This window comes from Nycticebus coucang, chromosome 4, assembly GCF_027406575.1.
Source record: "Nycticebus coucang isolate mNycCou1 chromosome 4, mNycCou1.pri, whole genome shotgun sequence".
In the NCBI taxonomy this organism is placed as follows: domain Eukaryota; kingdom Metazoa; phylum Chordata; class Mammalia; order Primates; family Lorisidae; genus Nycticebus; species Nycticebus coucang.
In genome coordinates, this window is record NC_069783.1 from 24,403,020 (window position 1) to 24,430,259 (window position 27,240).

The window sequence follows — 27,240 nt, forward strand, 5'->3', positions numbered from 1 at the left end:
TCCCAGCTACTTGGGAGGCTGAGGCAGGAGAATCGCCTAAGCCCAGGAATTGGAGGTTGCTGTGAGCTGTGTGACGCCACAGCACTCTACCGAGGGCAATAAAGTGAAACTGTCTCTACAAAAAAAAAAGAAATGTGGTTTGAAGAACGCTTAGCATAGAATTTTATCTGTATTCTAATTTATATTTCATTATTTTTTCTATAAGTACTGCCCTTCATTTATTAGAACTTATGAAATGCATTGTTTGTATGAAAGATTAATTTATAAAAACAGAAATCAAACAAGAAATACAAATCATAATCCAATGCAAGGGGGAAAACGCCCAGAGCAATGATTTTCAACTGGTGTGCCACAGCACACTGGTGTACTTCGAGAGGATCTAAGATGTGCCAGGAACATTTTTAAAGATAAATATTTATTTCTGAAAGAAATGCAAAGCACAGTAAGTATATTCTTTTTTGATTTTTTTAATGCACATAATTAAGTGTGCCATAGAAGTTTAACTATAGCTTCAAGTGTGCCATGAGATAAAAAAAGATAAAAAACACTGGCAGAGGCCCTCAAACTTTTTAAACAGGGGCCAGTTCACTGTCCCTCAGACTGCTGGAGGGCCAGACCATAGTTTAAAAAAAAAACTATGAACAAATTCCTATGCACACTGCACATATCTTATTTTGAAGTAAAAAAACAAAATGGGAACAAATACAATCACACCGCTGCATGTGGCCCGCAGGCCGTAGTTTGAGGACCCCTCTAGACAAACAGAAGTGTAAGTGTTGAGTGAGGAAGCAGGAAGTGGGGCACTCTTTTTCAATTAAATCTGTTGTGACTTGGATATATTATATAATAATTATTCTTCATTTTAAGCTATTGCTACCTTTTTCTTCAATTTCTTTCCCTAGTTAGGTCAACTCATCTCTTCCTTTTTTCTGACCATGTAATTCTGAGTACAGAGGAACTCCTATAAGTTGAATACTCAAGGGACTGTAACAAACTGGTCAATATATGGAGGTGGTCAATATAAGAAACGTCCACTGAGTACATGTGGAACATGTCCAGTCTATGAAAATTAGGTCAACTTAAGGAGGTGGTCGATGTGGGGAGTTGATCAGCAATACAGGTTCTATTGTATTGGAATTTTTTACTTAAGGTGATTTTTTTCTTATCTGCAAATGCTTATTTAAGGATATTTAATTTCAAGCTTTATTTATTATTATTATTTTTTTGAGACAGAGTCTCACTCAGTCACCCTGGGTTTAAGTGCCATGTCATCACAGCTCACAGCAACCTCAAACTCTTGGGCTCAAGTGATTCTCTTGCCTCAGCCTCCTGAGTAGCTGGGACCACAGGCACCTACCACAACGCCCAGCTGTTTTTTTAGAGATGGGGTCTCAAACTCCTGTGTCAGGTAATCCACAGCCTTGGCCTCCCAGAGTGCTAGGATTACAGGCATGAGCCACCACGCTGGGCTAATTTCAAGCTTGAAGAGTGTTTTGTTAATAATTTTTTTCTACTTTGTGGTGGTTTTGGGGATGGAGAATTTTCATAACCTTAAGTATTCATTTTCTTTTTTCTCATATTAGCTTTATGTGCACGTTGTCTCTCTCTTTTGTATATTTAGTACACAATGTTGCCTTCTGCTGGGGGTATTGTATACTATCTGCAGGTGACAATAAAAGCTACATGCAGGCAGGAAGATGAGTCCAGAGTGGCTAACGAGGTTTCTTAATTTAAGAGTATCCTCTCCATGGGCGGCGCCTGTGGCTCAGTGAGCAGGGCGCCAGCCCCATATACCGAGGGTGGCAGGTTCAAACCCGGCCCCGGCCAACCTGCAACAAAAAAATAGCCGGGCGTTGTGGCAGCTGCCTGTAGTCCCAGCTACTCGGGAGGCTGAGGCAAGAGAATCGCTTAAGCCCAGGAGTTGGAGGTTGCTGTGAGCTGTGTGACGCCACGGCCCTCTACCGAGGGTGATAAAGTGAAACTCTGTCTCCACACACACACAAAAAAAGAGTATCCTCTCCTGTTGCAAAGTGCAGCTTCTTTAGTGACAACATTCCTTGTGAACATTCCTTTTGCTTTCTTTCTTGTCACAATAAAGTCTCCCTCTTACATAATCAGAAGTTAGCAACATTCCCATACTTAATGCTACGTGTGGGAAATGGGTGGCTTTGGTTTCCTTATTTATATGTTTGATTTTTATAGAATGTATGGAGATGCAGATTAAAGTGGCCATCATTTTCCTCTTGCAACATGGAAGTAATTTCCCCTTCCCATTGAATGCAAGGTACTATCAATGGCAAGTGAACAAATGCAATAGGCCTTTCAGACGAGATTGATACTGGTCACTTAAGTACGTGGGAGAAGCGACTGCGGTTGTATTTTAGAATCTATTGGCAGTCAGCCCTATTGGCTAGACTCCTATTTAAAATAGGCTTCTTATCCATTTTATTTTCTATTTTGGATCATAATCTCATTAGAGGTGAGAGGATGGAGACGGTGGTAACATCAACTGCTTCTCTTAAATCCCTCACAGTAACTTAGCTAGAACAGGGTTTCTAAGCCTCGGTACTACTGACATGTTGAACTGGCTTATTCTCTGTTTTGGGGGCCCATCCTGTGCATTGTAGGATGTTTAGCAGCATCTTTGGCATCAACCCACTGGCTGACAATAGCATCCCTTCCTCCCCAGTTGTGATAACCAAAAATATTCCCAGACATTATCAAATGTTCCCCGGGACGCAAAAATCAACCATGTTGAGAACAGAGACAGAGATAAGTTTAGGGGAATCATTAAACTGAAGACACTGAGGAGCTATTAGGCAGCATAACACTGAAAAAGGCTGGCCGGCAGGATAGACACAAAACAGACAAGTAGACTCTCCAGTGCTCAGGCTGTAAGTTAAAAGAAGATTCTCGCCTTACAGTACGATGAAGCCTTATGTTTTTTAATGAAGAAGTGTAAGTTCCCAGAGATGGCATTTCAAATCACAGGGAGAGAAGACCATTAAATAATGCAGAGGGAGTATGTTTGGTTTAGGAAGAAGAACCTAAACCAGACTTCTAGGGGTCATCAACATGAGACAAGGAAGACAAGGAGTCACAGAGGGTCTGGAGAAAACTCAGAGCATGCAGAACGTTGAAAGCCATAAAGCTCTTGTTAGGAGTAGGGTCTAATGTGCTCTAAATAGAAGAGGTTGAGGATAAGACTGAATTAAAACATAAATCTAGCTCTGTAGATTTTCAAAGATATCTGTAAGACTTATGCATAGTGAAATTCACAAGGGTTTTCTACATAGAGTTTAACTTACTTCACTTCCTTCTGTGGAACTCCAAATTTATTCTTCTTGCATAGAACCTGACCATGGTAAAGTCCCATCAAGGCCTTTGATTCTTTGGTCATAGCGAGCTCTCCAAATTTCTGAAAATTAAAGAGGAACAAGAAAAGGTAGGATCTCATACTCTGGGGGATGTAGATTCCTTTGATTCTGGTCTCTGCAAAGCAGAGGTAAGGCGTGTAAAGCCTCCATTCCTTGGGGCGGGGGTGGGAGGGTGGTCTCAGCGGGGCCTGTGCTGCAGAATTCCTTCTTTCACTGATGTGTCGTACCCTCACTCTTCATCCAGAGCAATTTCCACAAAAGTTTTGGATATAACTAAGCTCTCAAATTCTTTACACAAGAGGTGTTATATTCTTTTTTTCTTTCATTTTTTTTTTTAGAGACAGAGTGTCACTTCGTCGCCCTGGGTAGAGTGCAGTGGCGTCACAGCTCACAGCAATCTGACTCTTGGGCTTAAGTGATTCTCTTGCTTCAGCCTCCCAAGTAGCTGGGATTACAGGTGCCCGCCACAGCGCCCGGTTATTTGTTTTTGTTGCAGTTTGGGCCGGGTTCGATCCCGCCACCCTCAGTATATGGGGCCGGTGCTACTCATTGAGCCACAGGCACTGCCCATGATAACCTTTTTCATAGAATTAAGAGTCTAAGAGCCAAAATGAGCCTTCACAATCATTTCAAACCAACCCTTTCATTTTAAAGATTGGGAAGAAGAGTGCCAAAGAAATTAAGTGACTTTGCTCAAAGCCATAGTGCCTCAAAGAAGCAAAAATGGAACTTGACCCCAGATGGCATGACTCCCAACTCCAGTTCTCTTTCTACTATTGCAGACTGCTCCACATGGAACCTTTCAAAAAGGATCTTAATACATATGGAGAACGAGTCTCAACTTAGTGGTTAAAAGCATAAGATTTACAGTCTAGGTTGAGATCCTGGCTCTGCCACTTCTCCACTAAGGAGCTTTCTTCATCCTTAAAATGGAAAAAAACAATACCCATTTTATAGTATTCTTGCGGGGATTAAAAGAGAATACTAGTGAAATGAACAGGGTCTCAATTTTAGCAATTATTAATATCACTAGGATGTATTGGTGAGATTACATGATTATAAACAGCATGTCAAAGGAATCCCTCTAATAAAGTTGCTTTCATGCCCTAACAGAACATAAAACAATGTTGCATAGAATCGACGGTTTCCTAATCTTCATACACCATGTTCTATCCAATAAACCAGTGATTTTCAATCTGTGGATAAAGATCCATCAGGGGTTTTAAGTTTAGTGAGCCAGGTACTATATATATATATATATATTTTTTTTTTTTTGTAGAGACAGAGTCTCACTTTATGGCCCTCCATAGAGTGCCGTGGCCTCACACAGCTCACAGCAACCTACAACTCCTGGGCTTAAGCGATTCTCTTGCCTCAGCCTCCTGAGTAGCTGGGACTACAGGCGCCCACTACAACGCCCAGCTATTTTTTGGTTGCAGTTTGGCCGGGGCCGGGTTTGAACCTGTCACCCTCAGTATATGGGGCTGGTGCCCTACCGACTGAGCCACAGGCGCCGCCCTTTTTTTTTTTTTTTTTTTGAGACAGAGTCTCATTATGTTGCCCTCAATAGTGCCGTGACGTCACAGCTCACAGCAACCGCAAACTCTGGGGCTTAAGTGATTCTCTTGCCTCAGCCTCCTGAGTAGCTGGGACTACAGGTGTCCACCACAATGTCCGGTTGTTTTTTGGTTGCAGTTGTCATTGTTTAGCAGCAGGCCCGGTCCGGGCTTGAACCCGCCACTCTCGGTGTATGTGGCCATGGCCCTACTCAATGAGCTACGGGTGCCGAGCCAGCACTATATATTAATACAAATACATGGGAAACACTGAGTATAATGTACACAGTGAGGACAGTTATTGATTCATGAAACGTATGCTTCAAATTTTCTGTACATATGCACCTGGTTATGATATTTCAAAATACTGGAAATGCACAATAAACAATCCAGCGTAAGAAATGTTTTTCTGGAACTTGTCCTCAGCTCTTCAAACACCATTGGTCTTATATAGGTTGAGTAATCCTAATCTGAAAATCCAAAATGCTCCAAAATATGAAACTTTTTGGGTACCAATGTGATGCCACAAGTAGAAAATTCCACACTTGACTGCATGCTATGGATCATAGTCAAAACTTAGTCAAAAGTTTGTTTCATGCACAAAATTATCAAAAATACTGTAAAAAGTTACCTTTAGGCTATGCATATAAGGCATATATAAAACAAAAAAATTCATATTTAGATTTGGGTTCTATTCCCAAGATATCTTATTACATATATGCAAATATTCCAAACTCTGGAAAATTCTGAAATGCTTTTGATCCCAAACATTTCAGATAAAAGATTCTCAACCTGTATCAAAGAATAATAATTCCTCAATAATTGCTTAAAACTTAAAAACAACCCAAACCACTAAAGTCTGCAATACCACCAACTAGCTAGAAAAATAGGAAGGGTGAAGCTGGTACATACGTGCCTTCATTTAAAAAAAAGAAATTTTTTTTTTTTTTTTTTTTTTGTAGAGACAGAGTCTCACTTTATCGCCCACGGCACAGTGCTGTGGTGTCACAGCTCACACTAACTTTCAACTCCCCTGGGCTTAGGGACGATTCTCTTGCCCCAGCCTCCTGAGTAACTGGGACTATAGGCACCTGCCACAATGCCCGGATATTTTTTTGTTGCAGTTTGGCCAGGGCTGGATTTGAACCCGCCACCCTCGGTATATGGGGCTGGTGCCTTACTCACTAAGCCACAGGCACCGCCTAATGAGATATTCTTTTTTTTTTTTTTTTTTTTGCAGTTTTTGGCCGGGGCTGGGTTTGGACATGCCACCTCCAGCATATGGGGCCAGTGCTCTACCCCTGGGAGCCACAGGTGCTGCTGATATTCTTTTTTTTTTTTGACAGAGCCTCACTATGTGGTACTGTAGGTAGAGTGCGGTGGCTTCACAGCTCACAGAAACCTCCAACTCTTGGGTTTAAGCGATTCTCTTGCCTCAGGCTCCCAAGTAGCTGGGACTACAGGTGCCTGCCACAACACCCGGCTATTTTTTGGTTGTAGTTGTCATTGTTGTTTGGCAGGCCCGGGCTAGATTCGAACCCATCAGCTCTGGTATATGTGGCTAGCACCTTAGCCAGTTGAGCTACAGCAGAGCCTTAAACAATTTTTTTAAGACAGAGTCTCACTCTGTTGTAGGGCTAGAGTGTAGTGGCATAATCATAGCTTGCAGCAACCTCAAACTTGTGGGTTTAAGCAATCCTCCTACCTCAGCCTCCCAAGTAGATGAGGTGCATGCCACCACACCTGGCAAAGTTTTTCCATTATTTGCAGAGACAGAGGTCTTGCTGCATTGCTGAGGCTGGTCTTGAACTCCTGGCTTCAAGCGGTCCTCTTGCCTTGGCCTCTTAGAGTGTGAGGATAATGGGCACGAGCCACTGTGCCCAGTCCTTTCTGTTTTTTTTTTGAGACACTCTGTTATCCAGTTTGGAGAGCAGTGGTTCAATCAGCTCACTGCAGTCTCAAACTCCTGGGCTCAAGCAATCCTCCCACCTCAACCTCCTTCCCCATTTTTTGTAGTGACAGGATCTTGCTATGTTGCCCAGGCTGGTCTCCCACCTTGCTTCCCCAGTTGTGGAGACTATAGGTGTGAGCCATGATGCCCTGATCTTGGCTCCTTTTCTACTTCACCAAAGATAGGGTAGCTTCAAAGTTTCATCTCTTGGCCTGAACAAATAAGAAAACTATTTTTCTATCAATGTATTGAATTGGTCTCAACAAAACCAGTCCAAGTACAGAATAAAAATTATCCAAGCAATTCATTTTGAAAGGATTTAACTCTAATTCTGTTTTTTCTAGTTACAACCTCATTACTGAGAGCAAGTTCAAACATCTATAGACCACCAGAGTTTTCCTAGCATTTACTTGCTTACTGAGATTAATCATAAGAAATGATAAGCAATGGAAGAAAAAAATTTACAAGGCCTTGAATGTTTTTTCTTTTTCAGCATCATACAGAGAGTATTTGATTTTGGGTTTTCCTACAACTTATGATGAAAAATCGAAAGGAAATAACTTTACCTGAGATTCACAGAGATAACCAGCATCATTTCCTTGTTCAATTCCAGTCTTTACTACCTAAAAAAATACAAAGCACTTGCTCAGAGGAATAGATAGGCAAGATTAAAATAATGCTAAATAATTGCCAGTGTTGTTAGCCCTGAAAGAGTAAGTCAAAAGTCTAGACTGGCGTGAGAAAGAGAAAAGGACTGAGTGCCTGGTGCTCAAGGTTGATTTAATTCTTCACCTCTGAAGCTACCACCAAACCTAGCATAAAATGGAAAAGGAAAGAGAAAGCTTAAATTACTCTTCCAACTTCCCTCCTGTTCTTCAAATGTAAGGTGATCCTTACCTTTCAGCCCTTTTCTCTTTATGCTTTCTTCCTTGGATGCCTGACACATTAATCATGAACTCTATGAAATTCAATTTAACACTTGAGCTAAGTACTATCGGAGTATGGTAAGAATAAGAGTATGACCCTGTACTCAATCACCATAAGTTTTATTTATTTATTTATTTTTTGAGACAGAGTCTAGCTCTGTTGCCTGAGTAGAGTGCTGTGCCATCATCATAGCTCACAGCAAGCTGAGGTTGCTCCTGGGCCCACGCGATCCTCCTGCCTTAGCCTCTTGAGAGGCTGGGACTACAGGCACAGGCCACCATCCCCAGCTAATTTTCTCTATTTTTTGTAGAGACAGGGTCTTACTCTTGCTTAGGTTGGTCTTCAACTCCTGGGCTCAAGGGATCTTCCTGCCTTTGCCTCCCAGAGTGCTAGGATTGTAGGCGTGAGCCACCACACCTGATTCTTCTAACCCACTTTTACCCATTACCGTGAAAATAGCTATGATCTATATTGGACAAAGGTAAAATTTTCTCAATTTATTATTGCCAAATATCTAAAATCTAGCTTTAATCTGCCTTTTTTTTCTTAATTTTTATTTATTTGTATTTTTATTTTTAGGAGCCAGAGTCTCACTATTTTGCCCTGGGTAGAGTGTTGTGGCATCACAGCTCACCAACCTCAAACTCTTGGGCTTAAGTGATTCTCTTGCCTCAGCCTTCCAAGTAGCTGGGACTGCAGTGCCCACCACAATGCCCGGCTATTTTTTTGTTGTAGCTGTCATTGTTGTTTGGCAGGCCCAGGCTGGATTCAAACCCACCAGCCCCCGTGTATGTGGCTGGCACCCCTAACTGCTGAGCTACAGGTGCCGAGCCTAATCTGCCTTTCTTAAGGCAGATAGTTAACATCTTACTAACCCTCTACAAAAACTGGTGTCACTAAATGTTCCTTGAAGAGCCTCTTGTTTTTCACCTTCTGTAACTTTACTCAAAATGCCTGTCCAACCTGGCACTACTTTCCCTTCACTTATCCTCCATCCAGTTTTCAGGACTCAAGTCAGATCTCATGAGGTTCTACCTAATCTCTTTGGCTCCCAGGGATGGTTCCCTCCTCAGCGATTTTCCTCTGTTCCCATAATCTGACATTAATCTCATGCAGTCACCTGCCTTACCACATGTGTGTGTGTCTCTCTCTCCAGCCCAGACTGTGAGACAAAAGCAGGTAGGGGATTATGTTTCATATTTCAGGTATCCTAGTGTCTTCTGCTCAAAATTTATTAGTTGACTAACCCATTATCCAATGAAGTCTTTGATTATACGCTCTTTTAATCCTGGACTTTTCTTTTTTTTTTTGGTAGAGACAGAGTCTCACTTTATGGCCCTCGGTAGAGTGCCGTGGCCTCACACACCTCACAGCAACCTCCAACTCCTGGGCTTAAGCGATTCTCTTGCCTCAGCCTCCCGAGTAGCTGGGACTACAGGCGCCCGCCACAACACCTGGCTATTTTTTGGTTGCAGTTGGCCGGGGCCGGGTCCGAACCTGCCACCCTCGGTATATGGGGCCAGCGCCCCACCGACTGAGCCACAGGCACCGCCCAATCCTGGACTTTTCAAAGTTCTAAGTTTTTAAAGTCTACCACTGGACAGAGATTTCTTCAATCCTGTGACCATTTTAATTATCCTTCTTGATCTTTGGCAGACTATCTCTATATCATTTAAAAAAAATAACTATAACAATAGAAAAGGCCTTGAGGGATTTTATAGTAGGTACTGACAATGACTTTGACAAAGGATCGAATACACCTATCAATTTTGTTTCAATTGTCTCTTGATTAATGCCCGATATTTTATTGGCCTTATGAAACTGTTAGGTTTCCCAGAACCTAATTCATAGGTTCTTACTTATAGCTTTAAACTCATCAACCAGTGAGTACATCTAGGACTAATTTTCCCCAAATACGTTATTACTTTAAATGAATCCTCATGGCTTGCTATGCTCTTCCCTTATTTTTCTTAAGGCAAAATGGCAGAATAAAGAAATTTAGTATTGAACATACACAGTCCAGAATGATAACAGAGAGGAAATATGAGAAAGGTGGGAGCACAGGGTCAGACTCACATCAATTATTTTCAGAGGTGCAGGATAGAGGCCTTTGGTCTGCTTTCGCACTTTTTCTTCCACTTTTTTGTAAATCTGTTGCCTGACAAATGGAATAGTCATGGCGTACGCAGTCAATTCTGTAAGGTAAAATGCTTTTAGATGCTTACTAGAAAGCATAAACTCCACAAAAATGCAGTAATACTAGCCATCTGAAGAAAACTGTTCTTTTTTTTTTTTTGAGACAGAATCCCACTCTGTTACCCTGGGTAGAGGGCCGTGGTGTCATAGCTCACAGCAACCTCAAACCCTTGGGCCCAAGTGATCCCCTTGCCACTGCCTCAGCCTCCTGAGTACCTTGGACTACAGGTGGCTGCCTTGACATCTGGCTATTTTTAGTACAGAACAAGGTCTTACTCTTTCTCAGGCTGGTCTCAAACTCCTGAGCTCAAGCAATCCATCTGTCTCGGCCTACTAGAGTGCTAGGATCACAGGCAAGAGCCACCATGCTTGACTAAAAAAACTGTTGTTTATTCTCATATATACAATATAAATTTCAACCTAAGCACTTCTTCAAACATGCTTTACTTAGCTGATTAATGTTAAAGTTAGCCTTGGTCATGGGTGTTTATTCCACTATGATACTATTCTACTTTTGTATTATTGTTTAAAATTTTTCCAAATAAAAAGCTTTTTGGAAATGCCTTAAACTGAGGGAGGGAGGGACAGGGGAGAATGGGGGGGTATTGGCAATCTTTCACCTAATGGCCACAATATAAAGGTATACAGCACATCCCCTGGGTGAAGGGCTCAACTACAACTTGGACTTTGCCTGACAAATGCAAACAATGTAACTTAATCGTTTGTACCCTCATATTAATCTGAAATTAAAAAAAAAAAAAATGACTTTAACTGGCTAGTGTAAAGTTGAGGATGACCCTAGAGCAGAGTTGTTATATCCCTTAAAGGTTGACTTTATGCCTTGAATAATAATGGATTTACTTTTTCCTTGCTTTGAATCTATAGCAAATAAAATTAAATTCCTAGAAGTTTGGTTTTTGTTGTTTAACAGTGACACTCACTTTCCACCAATCCCTTGTCTCGCTTTGGAGAGATCGTCTTATCAGCTAGTCCTTTGGCAAAAGTAACTGCAACTTCTTCTAGGTATTCGATTGTTCGTTCCTCTGGAGGTTTTAATCCTGGTCCTGTAAAAATGAACACAACAGACTGAAATGCAAATCAGGCTTAGACCAGTTCCAGGTAGTCAAAAATCTAAGCCTGCTAATGCCAAAGGCTCTAGCACAGCTTTCCATTTCAGACTCAAGACTAGTGGGTGACAAAGTCATGAACTCAAAGAAGAGAAACACACTGAACAGAGGTACAACAACATGCTCTAGGTAGAAAACAAGGAAACTGTATCTGTCTGACCTCCACTTCTGAGTATGTCTACTGTGTTCTGCATTCTTGCTGTAAAACTGGGGGGAAAAAATGAATAAATCTTTAAATTATGTGTAAGACACTGGAGAGCTATGGAAATAACAAAGACATTATGAACTAAAATTCTATAGGGAAAATCAATTAAGTTTCCCCTCAAGGCCTCTGCCAGATTTTGAACCTGCTTGAGATAGATTAAAGAGCTAGGCTAAAAAAATCCAAACAGAATTTATAGGGCTATGAAAACAGACACCTATGAGGCTTTCAATCAAAAGTCTGTAAGAGCCACACTGGAGGAAGGAGATGGGGTCAAAAAGGCAGTCCAGTGCAGTATGGTGTATTCAGGAAACAAAATCCCAGCAGTAACCAATCTCTCCCTCAAGATTCCTGCCTTTTTTTGAATTTGTGTGGGCAGGAGGAAAAAGAACTACGCTCACGTACTGAGTAACTAAAAAAGCTCTAATCTGAGAAGGGCCCAGAGCAAGAGATGCAATTCTGCCATTTGGGCCATATGATTCAAAACTGATGGTGCTTTACGCGTCAGAAGCAGAGAGAGACGCTGCTTGGAATCTTTAGCAGGCCCTTACAAGTCGGTCACAGTGCAGACCCTTAGGATTGTGGGAAAAGCTCTACCATCCCTGTGCATAACTACTTTCCTTTTTGGGAAACAGCTTTTGGCTCATAGGTGGGCCTGAGTAGAGATTCAAAGCTTAACCATGGGCCATCCAGTTTACCTCGTGACCTGAGCTGCCTATCATGAAACGCACGTTGTCTGACGCACTGAGCCATGTGCACAACAGCATTCATTATGAGATGGAAGTGGCACATAAGGCTGGGCTTGAGCAGAGCCTAAAGGCACAAGCTGCATCAGGAAGTAGCCAAATACCCACAGCCCTTATTTCTCTCTTTCTTTTCCTGCCTGCACCTTTGGCCTCCTGGGAAGTTCCCCATGACCAGTTAACTGGGAAAAGGAAAATGTGGCCCTGAGTTAGAGAAAACTCTGTGTGAGATGCAGGGAACACTTGGAAGTGAACAATCCTTTTCCATGACATCCCTGAAGGACAGTATTGAAGGAATACCTTCTGGGGTTATAGTTCATTTTGCCTGGAAGGAAAAATGGCCAGAGCTAAGGTCTATACAGATTTGCAGGCAGATTGGGTGGGCAGGTGGCACGGTGTTATGGGCTGAACCGTATCCCCTCAACATGTGTATGTTGAAGCCCTAACCCCCAGATTCTCAGAATGTGACTGACTGTATTTGGAGACAGGGCCTTTAGAGAGGTGACTGCCATTAGAGTGGGCCCTACTCAGTCTCATTGGTGCCTTTACTAAAAGAGGAAATGTGGACACACAAGAGACACCAGGGATGGGACTCATGAAAGAAAGCCCATGCAAGGACACAGTAAGAAGGCCATCTGCAAGCCAAAGAGAGAGGCCTCAGAACAACCCAAACCTGGAAACACCTGATCGTAGCTTTCAGAACTGCGAGAAAGCTTGTGAAGTTTCTGTTGTTTAAACCACTCGGTTTGCAGCATTTTATTATAGCAGTCTAACAAAGAAGTCTCCAAGGACCCTTGGGGAATAGGTATCCTATTCAGAGAGGTCTCTGAATAGGCAAATAATGTGAAAATATTTGTATCCCATGTGAATGCTCAGCAAAGGGCAACCTGAGCAGAGGATTTCGATGATTGAGTATATTAGATGACCCATTCTGTGGCTACCAAACTCTCTCCTATCCTCATGCCAAAAACAAAGCAGCCTAATAGTGGTATGGAGGTTATGCGGGGGCTTAACCACACAGACTTCCACTTGCCAAGGCTGGCCTGCCTAAAGCCAGTGTTGAGTGCTCAATCAGCTACCAGCAGAGACCAACCCTGAATCCCTCATATGGAGATTTCCCAGGGTGATCAAGCTACCTGGGAGCAGGCTGATTACTCTGACAGGGCTTTGGTTCTTATTGGCACACACACTTAGTGTGGATATGAATTTGCCTTCCTGGTATGCAATGCTTCTGCTGAAACTACCATTTGTGAACTCACAGAATGCCTTACGCACATGGCATTGCTTCTGCCCCAGGAACTCGCTTCAAGTACATGAAGTACAGCACTGGGCCATGCTCAGGAAGCCCACTGATCTGACCATGCTGCCCATCATCCTGAGGCAGTTGTCTTTATAAAAAGCTGGAATGGACTGTTGGGGATCCAGTTACCATGTTAGCTGACAACACTTTGCAGGGCTGAGTTAATGTTCTCTGGGATACTGTATATGGTGTAAGTTAGCTTCCAACACAGGCTACTTTCCTATAGTCAGGCTTCATGGGCCCAGGAATCACGGAGAGCAAATAGACATGGCTCTACTCACAATCACTCCTAGTGATCTAATCTACCAGCAAAATTTTTGCTTCTTATCTCTGTGACTTTAGGCTCTGCTTGTCTAGAGGATTTAGTTCCAAAGGGGGTAATGCTTCCATCAGGACACACACAATGATTCCATTCAACTGTAAGTTAAAACTGCCATCTGGCCACTTTGAGCTCCTCATATCTCTGAATCAACAGGCAGAGAAGGGGGTTACTGTACTGGCTGGGGTGATTCATCTTGATTACCAAGAGGAAACTGGTTTGCTATAACACAAGAAAAATAAGGAAGAGCATATCTCACACAGGAGAAAACTCTTAGGATGTCTCTTAGTACTACCACGACCTATAATTAATGGAAAACTACACTTAATTCACACAGGACTGCTAGTGGCCTAGACCTGTCATCCCACCAGGCAAATAACCATGACTAACTGAGGTCCTTGCTGAGGCCAAAGGGAAGATGGAATAGGTAGTGAAAATACTGCCCTCCCCATACCAGACTTGGTGCACTGCACACTTTTATAGTAAAAAAAGATTTACTATGAAAGTATAAAAGTCTCTAAGTGAGTTGCAGTCAAGGACTCAGATCTCCTGGGCTGGCTATGCTCTTACACATTTTGTATTCCTGGCTCAAACACCTTCTTTCCTAGGTCTCTTTATATGGGGCCTTTGGCCAAGGTCTTCTTCAGGAGCCTCTAGTGAGACTCCTTTATTGAGGGAGGAAGGGGAAATCTTTTTTTTTTTTTTAACAAGTGACCAACAAGGAGACAGGAAAGAGAAAGCTGAAAGACACCTTTCCTTCATTCCTAGTCCATCCTCTCCCTCCACCCAGGGTCCATAAAGCTGCCAGGAGCCTTTTGTTCAAGGCTTCCTCAACAGTGAAATGATCCACACTCTGTGCTATTCCCTTTGACCCTCAACCAGCACATCATTCCACGGGGACAATGGTACATGGGAAAATGATGTTTTCTACATTTCAGCTTTTTGTGTAAACGATCATGACAGATTAAAGATTTCACTGTTACTTTCATTTTGGGTTGCTTTAATAGGCTACTGTGATATTTAACAACTCAGCTGTCTTTTTAGATCAGCTGACTTGATAGAAATGAAACTGTACTAGTTATGAGTATTAGAGCAGGAAGGGGAAAAAAACCCATAAAACTATCTCAGAAGATGCAGAAAAGTATTTGACAAAATTCAACACTCATTCTCAGCACTCTGTGAATAAAAGGGAACTTTATTCCTGATAAAGGGCATGCATGAAAAACCTACAACTAACATCATATTTGACAGCAAATACTTTTCCCTAGAGATTGGGAACAAGTTAACAATATCTGCTTTCACCACTTCTATCCAATATTATACAAAGATCTTAGCCATTGTAGTAAGTTAAGAAAAAGAAAGACGTGGCATACAAATTAAAAAAGCAAAAGCAAAACAGTTGTTGAAAATCCTTAGGAATCTATGAAAAAGGCTACTGGAACTAGTAAATGGGTTAGCAAAACCACAGGATGTAAGGTTCACATCTAAAAATCAATTATATTTCTATATCCTAGTAATTAACAACAAGAAAGTAAAGTCAAAACAGATAATAGCCTAAGAGTATGAAATACCTAAGTATAAATTTAACAAAATATGTACAAGATATGTTCACTAAAATTACAAAACACTGCTGAGAGAAATTAAAGACGACCTGAATAAACAGAAATAAATCAGTATTTTAAGGATGTCAATATCCTTTAAGGATGTACCGAATTGACATATCGATTCGGTACAATTCCAATCAAAATCCTACCAGGTATTTTTGTAGATAAGGACAAGATGATTACAAAAAATATATATATATATATTTTTTTTTGGAGACAGGGTTTCACTCAGTTTCCCTGGCTAGAGTGCAGTGGCCTCATCCTATCTAACTGCAACCTTAAACTCCTGGGCTCAAGCAGTTCTCTAGCCTCAGCCTCCCAAGTAGCTAGAACTACAGGCATGTGCCACTATGCCCAGCTAATTTTTCTAGTTTTAGTAGAGATGGGGTCTATGTTGCCCAGGCTGGTCTTTACCTCCTGGCCTCAAGTGATCTTCCTGCCTCCGCCTCCCAAAGTACTAGGGTTATAGCCACTGCCCTTGGCCTTAAGATTTCAAGATTTACTATAAAAATGGCTCGGTGCCCTTAGCACAGTGGTTACGGTGCCAGCCACATGCACTGAGGCTGGAGAGTTAGAGCCCGGCCCAGGCCAGCTAACCAACAATGACAACTGCAACAAAAAAATAGCCAGGCATTGTGGTGGGCGCCTATAGTCCCAGCTACTTGGGTGGCTGAGGCAAGAGAATCACTTGAGCCCAAGAGTTTGAAGTTACTGTGAGCTGTGATGCCACAGCACTGTACTGAGGGTGACATAAAAAAAAAAAAAGATTTACTATAAAAATACAATAAATCGGGCGGCGCCTGTGGCTCAGTGAGCAGGGCGCCGGCCCCATATGCCAAGGGTGGCGGGTTCAAATCCAGCCCCGGCCAAACTGCAACAAAAAAATATCCGGGCGTTGTGGCGGGTGCCTGTAGTCCCAGCTGCTCAGGAGGCTGAGGCAGGAGAATCGCGTAAGCCCAAGAGTTAGAGGTTGCTGTGAGCTGTGTGACGCCACGGCACTCTACCAAGGGCGATAAAGTGAGACTCTGTCTCTACAAAAAAAAAAAAATACAATAAATCTGGTGGTGCCCGTGGCTTAAAGGAGTAGGGCGCCAGCCCCATATGCCAGAGGTAGTGGGTTCAAACCCAGCCCCGGCCAAAAACTGAAACAATAACGACAACAAAAACCAATAATCAAGACAGTGTCATATTGGCTTAATGAAATATAGATTATTTCTTAGGTATAGGAAATCCAGACTATTGACAGATAAGGCCAACTGATTTTCAACCAAGGTGTAAAGGTAGTTCACTGGGGAAAGAACAGTTTTCTCAACAAATGGTTTTAGGACATTTGGATATTCATATGCAAAAATAAATAAATAAATAAATAAAATTAGACCCTCAATCCTTACTTTACAATATATACAAAAGCTAACTTGAAGTGGGTCACAGACCAATATGTAAGGGCTAAAACATGAAATCTTCTGGAAGAAAGCATATGAAAAAAACTTTTTTTTTTTTTTTAAGAGACAGAGTCTCACTTTATCACCCTTGGTAGCATGCCCTGGCATCATAGCTCACAGCAACCTCCAATTCCTGGGCTTAGACAATTCTCTTGTCTCAGCCTCCCGAGTAGCTGGGACTATAGGTGTCCACCACAATGCCCGGCCATTTTTTGTTTTGCAGTTTGGCAGGGGCTGGGTTTGAACCCGCCACCCTCGGTATATGGGGCTGGCGCCCTACTCACTGAGCCACAGGCGCCGCCCAGAAAAAAAACCTTTGTGATCTTGAGTTAAGAAAAGATTTTCTGGGCGGCGCCTGTGGCTCAAGGAGTAGGGCGCCGGTCCCATATGCCGGAGGTGGTGGGTTCATACCTGTCCCCGGCCAAAAAAAAAACATTTTTTATATATCACACCAACAGCATGATCCATAAAAGAGAAACATGATAAACTGAATTTCATTAAAATTAAGAATTTTTGCTCTTACATAGTGAAAAGATAAGCCACAGACTGGAAGGAGACTTTTTTTGTAGGTCTTACTCTGTCACTGAGGCTGGAGTACAGTGATGCAATCACAGCTGCAATTTATACCTCCTGGGCCCCAGCAATCCTTCTGCCTCAGCCTCCCAAATAGCTAGGCTTATAGGTATGGGCCACCATACCTGGCTAATTTTCTTCTCCTTCTTCTTCTTCTTTTTTTTAAAATAGAGATGGGGTCTCACTATGTTTTCTAAACTGGCCTCAAACTCCTGGGCTCGAGTGATACTCCAGCCTTAGCCTCCTAAATAGCTGGGATTATAGGCATTAGCCACCATATCCACCCTAGGAGGAAATATTTGCAAATCACATAGAACCTCTATAAGTTGACCACTCAAGTTACTATTGCAAACTGGTCAACATAAGGAACTAGGCCTACTGTACTGGTACGTACATGTGGTGCATGTCCAGTCTATGAAAGTCAACTTAAGGAGGTAGTCAACTATGGAAGGTCTACTATATTTAATAAAAGGACTTGTATCTCAAAATAGAAAAACTCTGAAAACTCAGAATCAGAAAAACAGCTCAAACAAAATGGGGAATAGACTGGAACAGACATTTTACCAAAGAAGATATACTACGTACAAACACATGAAAGATACTCAGTATCTTTTGTGGTTAAGGAAATATAAAATCACAATGAAATAATACTATATTCCTATTAGAATGTCTAAAATTAAAAAGACTGACCATCTGAAATTGCTGGAAAAACAATCTGATGGTTTCTTAAAAGCCAAAATATATCTAGCAGGCACAGTGGCCCATGCCTATAATCCCAGCTATTTGGGAAGCTGAAGTGGAGTACCACTTGAGTCCAGAAGTTTGAAGCCAGCTTAGGCAACACAAAGAGACCCCATTTCTAAAAAACTTAAAAACCTATTATGGGGCAGCGCCTGGGACTCACTGGGTAGGGCGCTGGCCCCATATAACAAGGGCGGCAGATTCCAACCCAGCCCTGGCCAAACTGCAACAAAAAATAGCTGGGTGCTGTGGTGGGCGCCTGTAGTCCCGGCTACTCGGGAGGCTGAGGCAAGAGAATCACCTAAGCCCAGGAGTTGGAGGTTGCTGTGAGCTATGATGCCACAGCACTCTACCGAAGGCGTTAAAATGAGACTCTGTCTCAAAAACACACACACAAAAAACCTACTATGTATCTATTATATGGACCACCCATCTGTTCTTCAGTATTTACTCAATATAAATGAAATATATGTCCACATAAAGACTAGTGGGCTAACAACTGTAACATCTTTATTCAGAATAAAGATGTTGTAAAGTTCCCCAAACTGGAAACAATAGAAATGTACATCAGTTGGTAAATGGATAAACAAACTGTGGTATATGTATACAGTGGAGTAACACTCAGCAGTAAGAAGCAACCAACTGCTGATATATGCAACAAAAGGATACATCTCAAAAGTATTAGGTTAAATGAAAGACACAAAAAGCTACATACCAGAAACGTTCTATTTTTTGATTATGGTAGTGTTTACAGAGCTATATACAGTTCATCAAAACTATACATTAAAAAAACGGTAAATTTATGGGCAGCGCCTGTGGCTCAAAGGGGTCGGGCGCCAGCCCCATATGCCAGAGGTGACGGGTTCAAACCCAGCCCCAGCCCCGGCCAAAAAAAAAAAACAACTGGTAAATTTATTATGTCAATAATGCTAATCTTTAAGAAATATGAAAGAGTCATGAGCACACAATTCAGAATAGTAGTTTCTTTGGATAAAAGGATGCAAAGAAATTGTATGGGGGGAAGTAGCATATCATTAGATGTCAAGTATTGTTAATATTCTCAGGTTGGTTGTTTCATATTTATTATTTTATTAAAACAAGCACAAAAAACTGAAGGAGGATTATGCACGGATAATGATATAACTAATTTAAAGCCCAAAATAATGACTTGGTTGAATTCTGTACTCCTTATATTCCAGTTACAAATAAAATAGAAATCGAGGTGATGTTGAAAATAATTTTTAGCATTAGCTATTTTCAAAAATTTTACTCCTCAGGCTGGGCCTGGTGGCTCGCGACTGTAATCCCAGCACTCTGCGAGGCTGAGGTGGGTGGATCGCCTGAGCTCATGGGTTTGAGACCAGCCTGAGCAAAAGAGAGACTCCATCTCTAAAACAAATAGCCATGGTTTACGGTGCTGGCCACATGCACCGAGGGTGGCAGGTTCAACCTGGCTCAGGTCAGCTAAATAATGACAACTGCAACAAAGAAACAGCTGGGTGTTGTGGTGGGTGCCTATAGCCCGCTCGGAGGCTGAGGCAAGAGAATCGCTTAAGCCCAACAGTTTGAGGTTGCCGTGAGCTGTGACACCATGGCACTCTACCAAGGGCGATGTACTGAGACTCCTTCTCAAAAAAGAAAAAAAAAAATAGCCAAGTGCTGTGGTGGGCGCCTGTAGTCCCAGCTACTCGGGAGGCTGAGGCAAGAGAATTGATTGAGCCTAAGAGTTTGAGGTTGCTGTGAGCTGTGACACCATGGTACTCTACTGAGGGTGACAAACTGAGACTCTGTCTCAAAAAAAAAAACAACAAAACAACAACAAAAAACAAAAATTTTACTCCTCAGAATGATGACTCATTTCTTAAGAGTTTGAGTTTCATTCTAACTGATCTGATAATTCAAGAGGTTAACTCTTTAAGAAAATAACTTTACATGGCCCAAATCTGAGACGTGGCAACACTTACCAAGGGGTTCCACCAATTGGTCAACCAGTCCCATTTTCTTTGCTCTGTCTGCACGAATGTTTCTACCAGTCAGTATAATGTCAAAAGCAGCAGGCACACCCACCTAACATGTAAACAAGGATCAGAGTACAGAGGAAAAAATTAAGGGTGATAACAACACAAATTGTCAAATGAGCAAACATTAAATGAAAAAAGTCAAATGAGATTTTTATGCTTTGTATGAGTAAGTTAAATTTTACAAACTGCTGCACATTTAGTAACTTTGGGACTGAGATACCTCCAACTGATGCAAAAATGTCTCTGTTATTTCTTTTAATTCAATATGTAGGATTTCTGTCTTATGGAATTGATAAGCTAAAGAATTTCATGTTTCTGGCCAGCTCATGCCTATAATCCTAGCACTCTGGGAGGCTGAGGTACATGGATTCCTAGGCTTAGAGTTCAAGACCAGTCTGAGCAAGAGTAAGACTCCGTCTTTACTAAAAATAGTCAGGTGCTGTGGAGTGCGCCTATTCCACCTACTCAGGAGGCTGAGGCAGGAGGATCACTTGAGCCCAAGAGTTTGAGGTTGCTCTGAGCTATGAAGACAGCACTTTACCCAGGGCAACAGAGTGAGACTTTGCCTCACGAAAAAAATAATTCATGTTTTCTAAAATTGTACATTTATGTCATTCTGAGTTTCTTTTCTATGATTTACGTAATACTTGGAATTCCTATAGTGAAACTAGAGACTCTGAGAAACTTGATGTTTTCTGACATCTTTAGTAAGAATTTTAGGTTTAGCAAAAAAGAACCCAGCTAGGATTTCTTATGTGTTATTTTAGAAAAATGGCTTCTAGCAACATTCAAATACTAATTATAACTATACTTTTTTTGTTATAACTATGAACTATAGTTTATAGTATTTGAAAGTTGCTAGAACTACAGTTTAAAAAAAGGAGGAAAAAAGTCAACAAATATCTTCTACACACACACATATATACTTATTTATTCTTTCAATAAATCCTCTTGGCATTCCTAAGAAGGACATTACACGCGGTCCCTGGATAACCTGGATTACAAAAGATAGGATCTGTACATTTATTCTTAAATTGAATTTGTATGTAAGTGGGAACAGGCACATTTACCAATAACCTGTCATGGGCTCCATTTGTACATACAAATTGTATGTAAACTGGATGTTTATGAGTCTGGGAATGCCTGTATTTATTATAAGAAAACTGACACCTAAACTTATTTTTCTTTCTTTTTTTTAATACTCATCAACTTCCCTGCAAAGAGAGTTTCTTCTGGGTCTGGTTTCATTGAGAAATCTGTAGTACCAGAAGCTATGAGGTTCATCTGGTGGCAAGATTGATAATTAAGATTGCTCTGCAGCCCCCAGGTCTGCCTGTCCTTCCCCCTCTTCTTTTTTTTTTTTTTTTTTTTTTTTGGCCGGGGCTGGGTTTGAACCCGCCACCTCCGGCATATGGGACTGGCGCCCTACTCCTTGAGCCACAGGCGCCGCCCATAATGAGTATTTTTTTTTTTTTTTTTTTTTTTTTGTAGAGACGGAGTCTCATCCTATGGCCCTCGGTAGAGTGCCGTGGCCTCATACAGCTCACAGCAACCTCCAACTCCTGGGCTTAGGTGATTCTCTTGCCTCAGCCTCCCGAGTAGCTGGGACTACAGGCGCCCGCCACAACGCCCAGCTATTTTTTGGTTGCAGTTTGGCCGGGGCTGGGTTTGAACCCGCCACCATCAGTATATGGGGCCGGCACCCTTCCCCCTCTTCTTAAAAATTCAAAAGCCTGCTGGGTTTCTTCTGGTTCCACAGACTACAGTAATGAAATCATCTAAATCAAACATGTTCCATGGTTTTGAAAAACTTAAGATGGTACTACACAGAAAAAGAATGAATTAAACTATAATTTCCAGAAAATCAAGATGTGTATCTTATTTATCTTTATACTTCTTCAGGGAAGAATCTTGATCAATAATTTTGTGGAATTGAAAAAATAAACAAATACCATTAATAAAAATGTTAGTGATCTTACATACTCATGTTTTATTTGGTTTCTAAATTCTACAATGATTGGCCATTATTACACATTTCACATTATTACACATTTGGCTAGAGCAAACAGATGTGAAGTAGCATATAGATACTGAAGTTCTAAAGTGAACAGCAGGGTCTTAAACTCACCATTTTGGGCAGCCTCTGTGTGCCTCCTGCTCCTGGTAAGATCCCCAGCAAGACTTCAGGGGCACCTAATACTGTTTTTCTATCTTTTGTTGCTATTCTGTACTGGCATGAAATAGCAAGCTTCAAATAAATGAAAGAAAATTCGAATGTTAGAAAATGTAACTTTGTAATAGCTTAGGATCTATGAGGGTCTAAAGATTACTTATAAACCAGGCATGTGCCCACAGAATAAACTGAAGTTCCTTAGGCTGGCATTTGATAATTTCTACAGTTTATTTTTTTTAGCTTTTTCCATACTTTCCCCACTAATTTATTAACCTCTTTTTGTGTGCAGAACTCCTTGAAAAATCTGCTGAAAGCTATGGAAGCTCTCAAAAGAAAAATGCACACACGATTTTATAAGGACCCCAGGTTAAGAAGCCCGGTACCCTGTAGAGACTCTTCTTTCCAATCAAGTACGTCTACTTATGGTGTCCTAATAGGCTTTGCTTATCCTTGCCTTTGCTCACATCATGCTATATGATTCTACAATGCTTTCCCCACCATTTTCTGGTTAACCAAATTCTGCCCATCTTTTAGGACCAGGCATAGGTATCACTTAACAACAGGGATGTGTTTGAGAAATGAGTCATTAGGTGATTTTTTTTCGTTGTGCAAACATCAGCACATACCTATACAAACGTAGATGGTATAGCCTAGTATACATCTAGGCTATGTGGTCTAACTTATTGCTCGGAGGCTGGAAACCCATACACCAAGTTACTGTAATGAATACTGTAGGCAACTGTAACACAATGATAAGCATTTGTGCATCTAAACATAGAAATGGTAGAGTAAAAGTACACTGTCATATAAGTGGTCAATCGCTGACGGAAACATTGTTATATGACACATGACACATGTGATGGTATCTAGCAAGGAGTCCAGCATGTGACAAATGCTCAGAAAACGTTCTTTTCTTTCCCTTTCTTTTTTCCTACATGTTCTAGTCTAATAAGCATCTCTTCTCTCAAATCTGTTATTTATCACCTTTACTATTCACAAAGCACTTAAACATATACGCATATTATGCTTTGCGTATCTCAGCTAGACATAAGTAGCTGAAGAGCATTGGTCCGATAGCTCTGAATCTTTGCCCTGAAAACTTGAACTAGGTTTTTGCAACTGAAAATCACCTTAGTGATCCAGTTCAAATCTCAATTTACAAATGAAAACATCACACGTTGATTCCACTGCCCTGGACCACTTGCTCTGTGGCACCCAGATTAAGAATTAAAGCCTATCCAGAAGTCTGATAACTAAAAAGAAAGCTGTTTTCCTCTGAAAACTATTTTCAGAGAAGCAGCAGCTGGTGAATCCCACTGAAGAGGTGTAGTGTCTCAATGACTTTGGGATCAATCTATACCTCAAGTCCTCCTCCCAAGCAGGATCCACTGATGGCAGCCACGACAGGCTTTGTGGACTTTTCCAATTTCTGAAATATTCTCTGTGCTTCCTGCGATATCTGTGTTACTTCTTGAGGGGTCTTGCAAGCACTTAACATGCTGCCGTGTCCATGAAAACAGCAAAAAAAGGAAAGATCAAATTATCAGCTACTTTGTTCAATACCTCGTCCACAATACACATATCCTATCGTATATAAATATTTGGTAATGAATCTTCAAATACTCAATAGTTCAAGAGTGATTTTCCTTCAAATAATGCTAATATTAGCAATATTACCTCTTTATAAAAAGTGTTAAATTTCTGAATCCAGAAAACATAAAACAAAACATTTTGCATAATTTATTTTTGCTTCTATAACAAATCATTAGGTTAAAAAGCTCTGTATATGGGGCGGCGCCTGTGGCTCAGTGAGTAGGGTGCTGGGTTTGAACTCGGCCCTGGCCAAACTGCAACAAAAAATAGCTGGGCATTGTGGCGGGTGCCTGTAGTCCCAGCTACTCGGGAGGCTGAGGCAAGAGAATCGCCTAAGCCCAAGAGCTGGAGGGTGACGGAGTGAGACTCTGTCTCTAAAAAAAAAAAAAAGTTCTGTACATCTGCTGGTACATATTTTCATTATCAGATTAAACATTTTCACTATCAGGTGGTTAGATTAAATAGCAATCAAAATAACAACAAAAAGAATGCTCCCAAGTTGTTTTAAGGGATTAAAAACCTCTAAATACCCCTAATGATTAAAAAGAGATCTGATACAAAATCTTACACTCAATATTCTTTAATATCAGTCTGTGTCATTTTGCTAGTTTGTTTCTAAACACATTTAAGATATGGATTTTACACTTTTGACCAAGGATAACTAGATTTTCTGTCATTTTATACACTAGGAGTTGCTTAGAGGGCTTCATAGAAGCTGCAAATATTTTCCTGTGGTAGTAAGTAGCTACTGCCAGACACATAGTGTTTCATTAGGCTCAAATAATTGAGCCAGGCCCAGCACACCGGCTCACACTTGTAATCCTAGCACTTTGGGAGGACAGGCAACAGGATCGTTTGAGGCCAGGAGTTCAAGAACAACCTGGACAACAGCAAGACCCTGTTTCTTTTAAAAATGAAAAAAAAAAAAAAAAAATAGCTGGGTGTAGTAGTGCTATAGTCCTAGCTATTCAGGAGACTGAGGCAGGAGGACTTCTTAAGCCCAGGAGTTTGAGGCTGCTGTGATGATATTCTGCATTCTAGCCTGGGCAACACAGAGCAGACCCTATCTCGAAACAAACATACAAATAATAATTGAGCTAGAACAAAAAAGCACTAGAGGGCGGCGCCTGTAGCTCAAGGAGTAGGGCGCCGGTCCCATATGCCGCAGCTGGCGGTTTCAAACCCAGCCCCGGCCAAAAACCACACACACACACACACACAAAAAAGCACTAGACACAGATAAGCTTGCTTTTTGTAAAAAATAAACATTAAATAAACTGAACATTTATAAATTCTAAGCACTATACATATATATGAAAGGGTACACAATGTGAAACAAGGTTTAAAAATACGTTTATAAACAGCTTAAGTACAAATTACTAAGCCTATAATGCTGGCAATAATTGTCTAAAATATAGTTAAAATAGAAAGAATAATATAACAAATACCTATATTCTGACAGAATTAATAGGTGTTAATATCAAGGGTGTCCAACCTGTGGCTGCTTCTGGGCCACATGTAGATTATTTGAAGATTGTTTTGCTTATCTGTGGTGTTGGATACCATGAAAATTATAAACAGAACTTCATTTTTGCTCATCAGCTTTCGTTAGTGTTTGTGTATTTAATGTGTGGCCCAAGACAACTCTTCTTTAATGTGCAGCACAAAAAAAAAAGGTTGGATACCTGCAAGTTTAAACTAACACCGAAATACCATTTGATCTCTTTGTCGTGATTATAAACAAATTATATGTGAGCAAACATCATATCACCTTAAAAAGGGAAAGAAAATTCTAGCTACATCTGTAAAGTTTTCCTTTGACATCTTAAGTCTTCCCACCCCTTCATTTTTCCCTGAAGCAGCCACTTTCATATTGGTAGTGTATCCTTCCAGGCCAACCACATACTTATATCCATAAATAATATAAAAAATTGGCTTGGCGCTTATAGCACAGTGGTTATAGCGCCGGCCACATACACCCAGGCTAGCAGATTTGAACCCAGCTCAGGACTGCCAAACAACAATGACAACTATGGCTCGGTACCTATGGCTCAAGTGGCTAAGGCGCCAGACATATATACCCGAGCTGACAAATTCAAATTCAGCCTGGGCCCGCCAAACAACAATAATGGCTGCACCCAAAAAATAGCCAGGCGTTGTACCTGTAGTCCCAGCTACTTGGGAAGCAGAGGCAAGAGAATCACTTGAGCCCAGAAGTTGGAGGTTCCCGTGAGCTGTGATGCGATGGCACTCTACCCAAGGCGACAGCTTGAGGCTCTGTCCACCCCCCCAACCCCCAAAAAGAACAATGACAACTACAACAAAAAAATAGCTGGGCATTGTGGCCGGCACCCATAGTCCCAGCTACTTGTAAGGCTGAGGCAAGAGAATAGCTTAAGCCCAAGAGTTTGCCACAACACTCTACCCAGGGTGACATAGTGAGATTCTGTCTCAAAAAAAAATTATTTCATGTTTGGTTTAAAAATGCATAAACTATATACTGCACGAAACATTCTGCAATTTGCCTTTTTAATCTTAATGTTATGTTTTTGAGTTATAACATTAAGTTGTGAATCTAGTTAACTCCTTTTTTTTTTTTTGTCGAGACACAGTTCTACCCTGTGCCCTGAGCAGAGGGCAATGGCGTGGTAGCTCACTGCAACCTCAGACTCGGGCTGTGGGCATCCAACTGCCTCAGCCTCTGAAGCTGCTGGGATTACAGACGCTCGCTGCAGCGCCCGGCTGGGTTTTTCCATTGTTTTCATGAGTCGGGGTCTCACTCTCGCTCAGACAAGCCTCGAACTCCTGAGCTCAAGCAATCCTCCCGCCTCAGCCTCCCACAGTGCTGGGATTACAGGCGTGAGCCACCGCGCCCGGCAACTCCTTTTGTTTTGTAGTATCTTATCATGTGAATATTCCATGTTTTGCTTATCCATTAACATTTGGTTTGTTTCAAATTCTTCATTATTTTAAATTAAACAGGACTGAAGATCCTTGTACATTAGTCCTTACCAAAAAAGAGTGAGATTTCTCTAGATCATATGACATATATTTTCAATTTTACTAAATGTTACCAAATTGCTCTCCATAGGGGCTATACCAACTGGCATTCCTACTAGTAATATATTAACTTTCTCATTTCCCTGAGTCCTAGCTAACACATAGTATTTTCAAACTTTTAAAATGTTTGCTGGTTTGGGCGGCGCCTGTGGCTCAGTGAGTAGGGCGCCAGCCCCATATGCCGAGGGTGGCGGGTTCAAACCCAGCCCCGGCCAAACTGCAACCAAAAAATAGCCGGGCGTTGTGGCGGGCGCCTGTAGTCCCAGCTGCTCGGGAGGCTGAGGCAAGAGAATCGCGTAAGCCCAAGAGTTAAGAGGTTGCTGTGAGCCGTGTGA

General features: G+C 41.4%; 1 protein-coding gene across 1 annotated transcript in view; it reads right to left on the reverse strand.

The window, feature by feature from the left end:
* The window catches only part of HADHA (hydroxyacyl-CoA dehydrogenase trifunctional multienzyme complex subunit alpha), a 49,462-nt gene that overhangs the window by 10,970 nt on the left and 11,252 nt on the right, over window positions 1–27,240 (reverse strand). The window contains exons 5-11 of the mRNA XM_053588195.1: window positions 23,613–23,751; window positions 22,208–22,327; window positions 20,023–20,125; window positions 10,949–11,071; window positions 9,888–10,006; window positions 7,451–7,507; window positions 3,309–3,418 (exon numbers count right to left, since the gene is read on the reverse strand). Of these exons, the coding sequence (XP_053444170.1) occupies window positions 3,309–3,418; window positions 7,451–7,507; window positions 9,888–10,006; window positions 10,949–11,071; window positions 20,023–20,125; window positions 22,208–22,327; window positions 23,613–23,751 (771 nt within the window). The remainder of the gene's footprint in view (window positions 1–3,308; window positions 3,419–7,450; window positions 7,508–9,887; window positions 10,007–10,948; window positions 11,072–20,022; window positions 20,126–22,207; window positions 22,328–23,612; window positions 23,752–27,240) is intronic.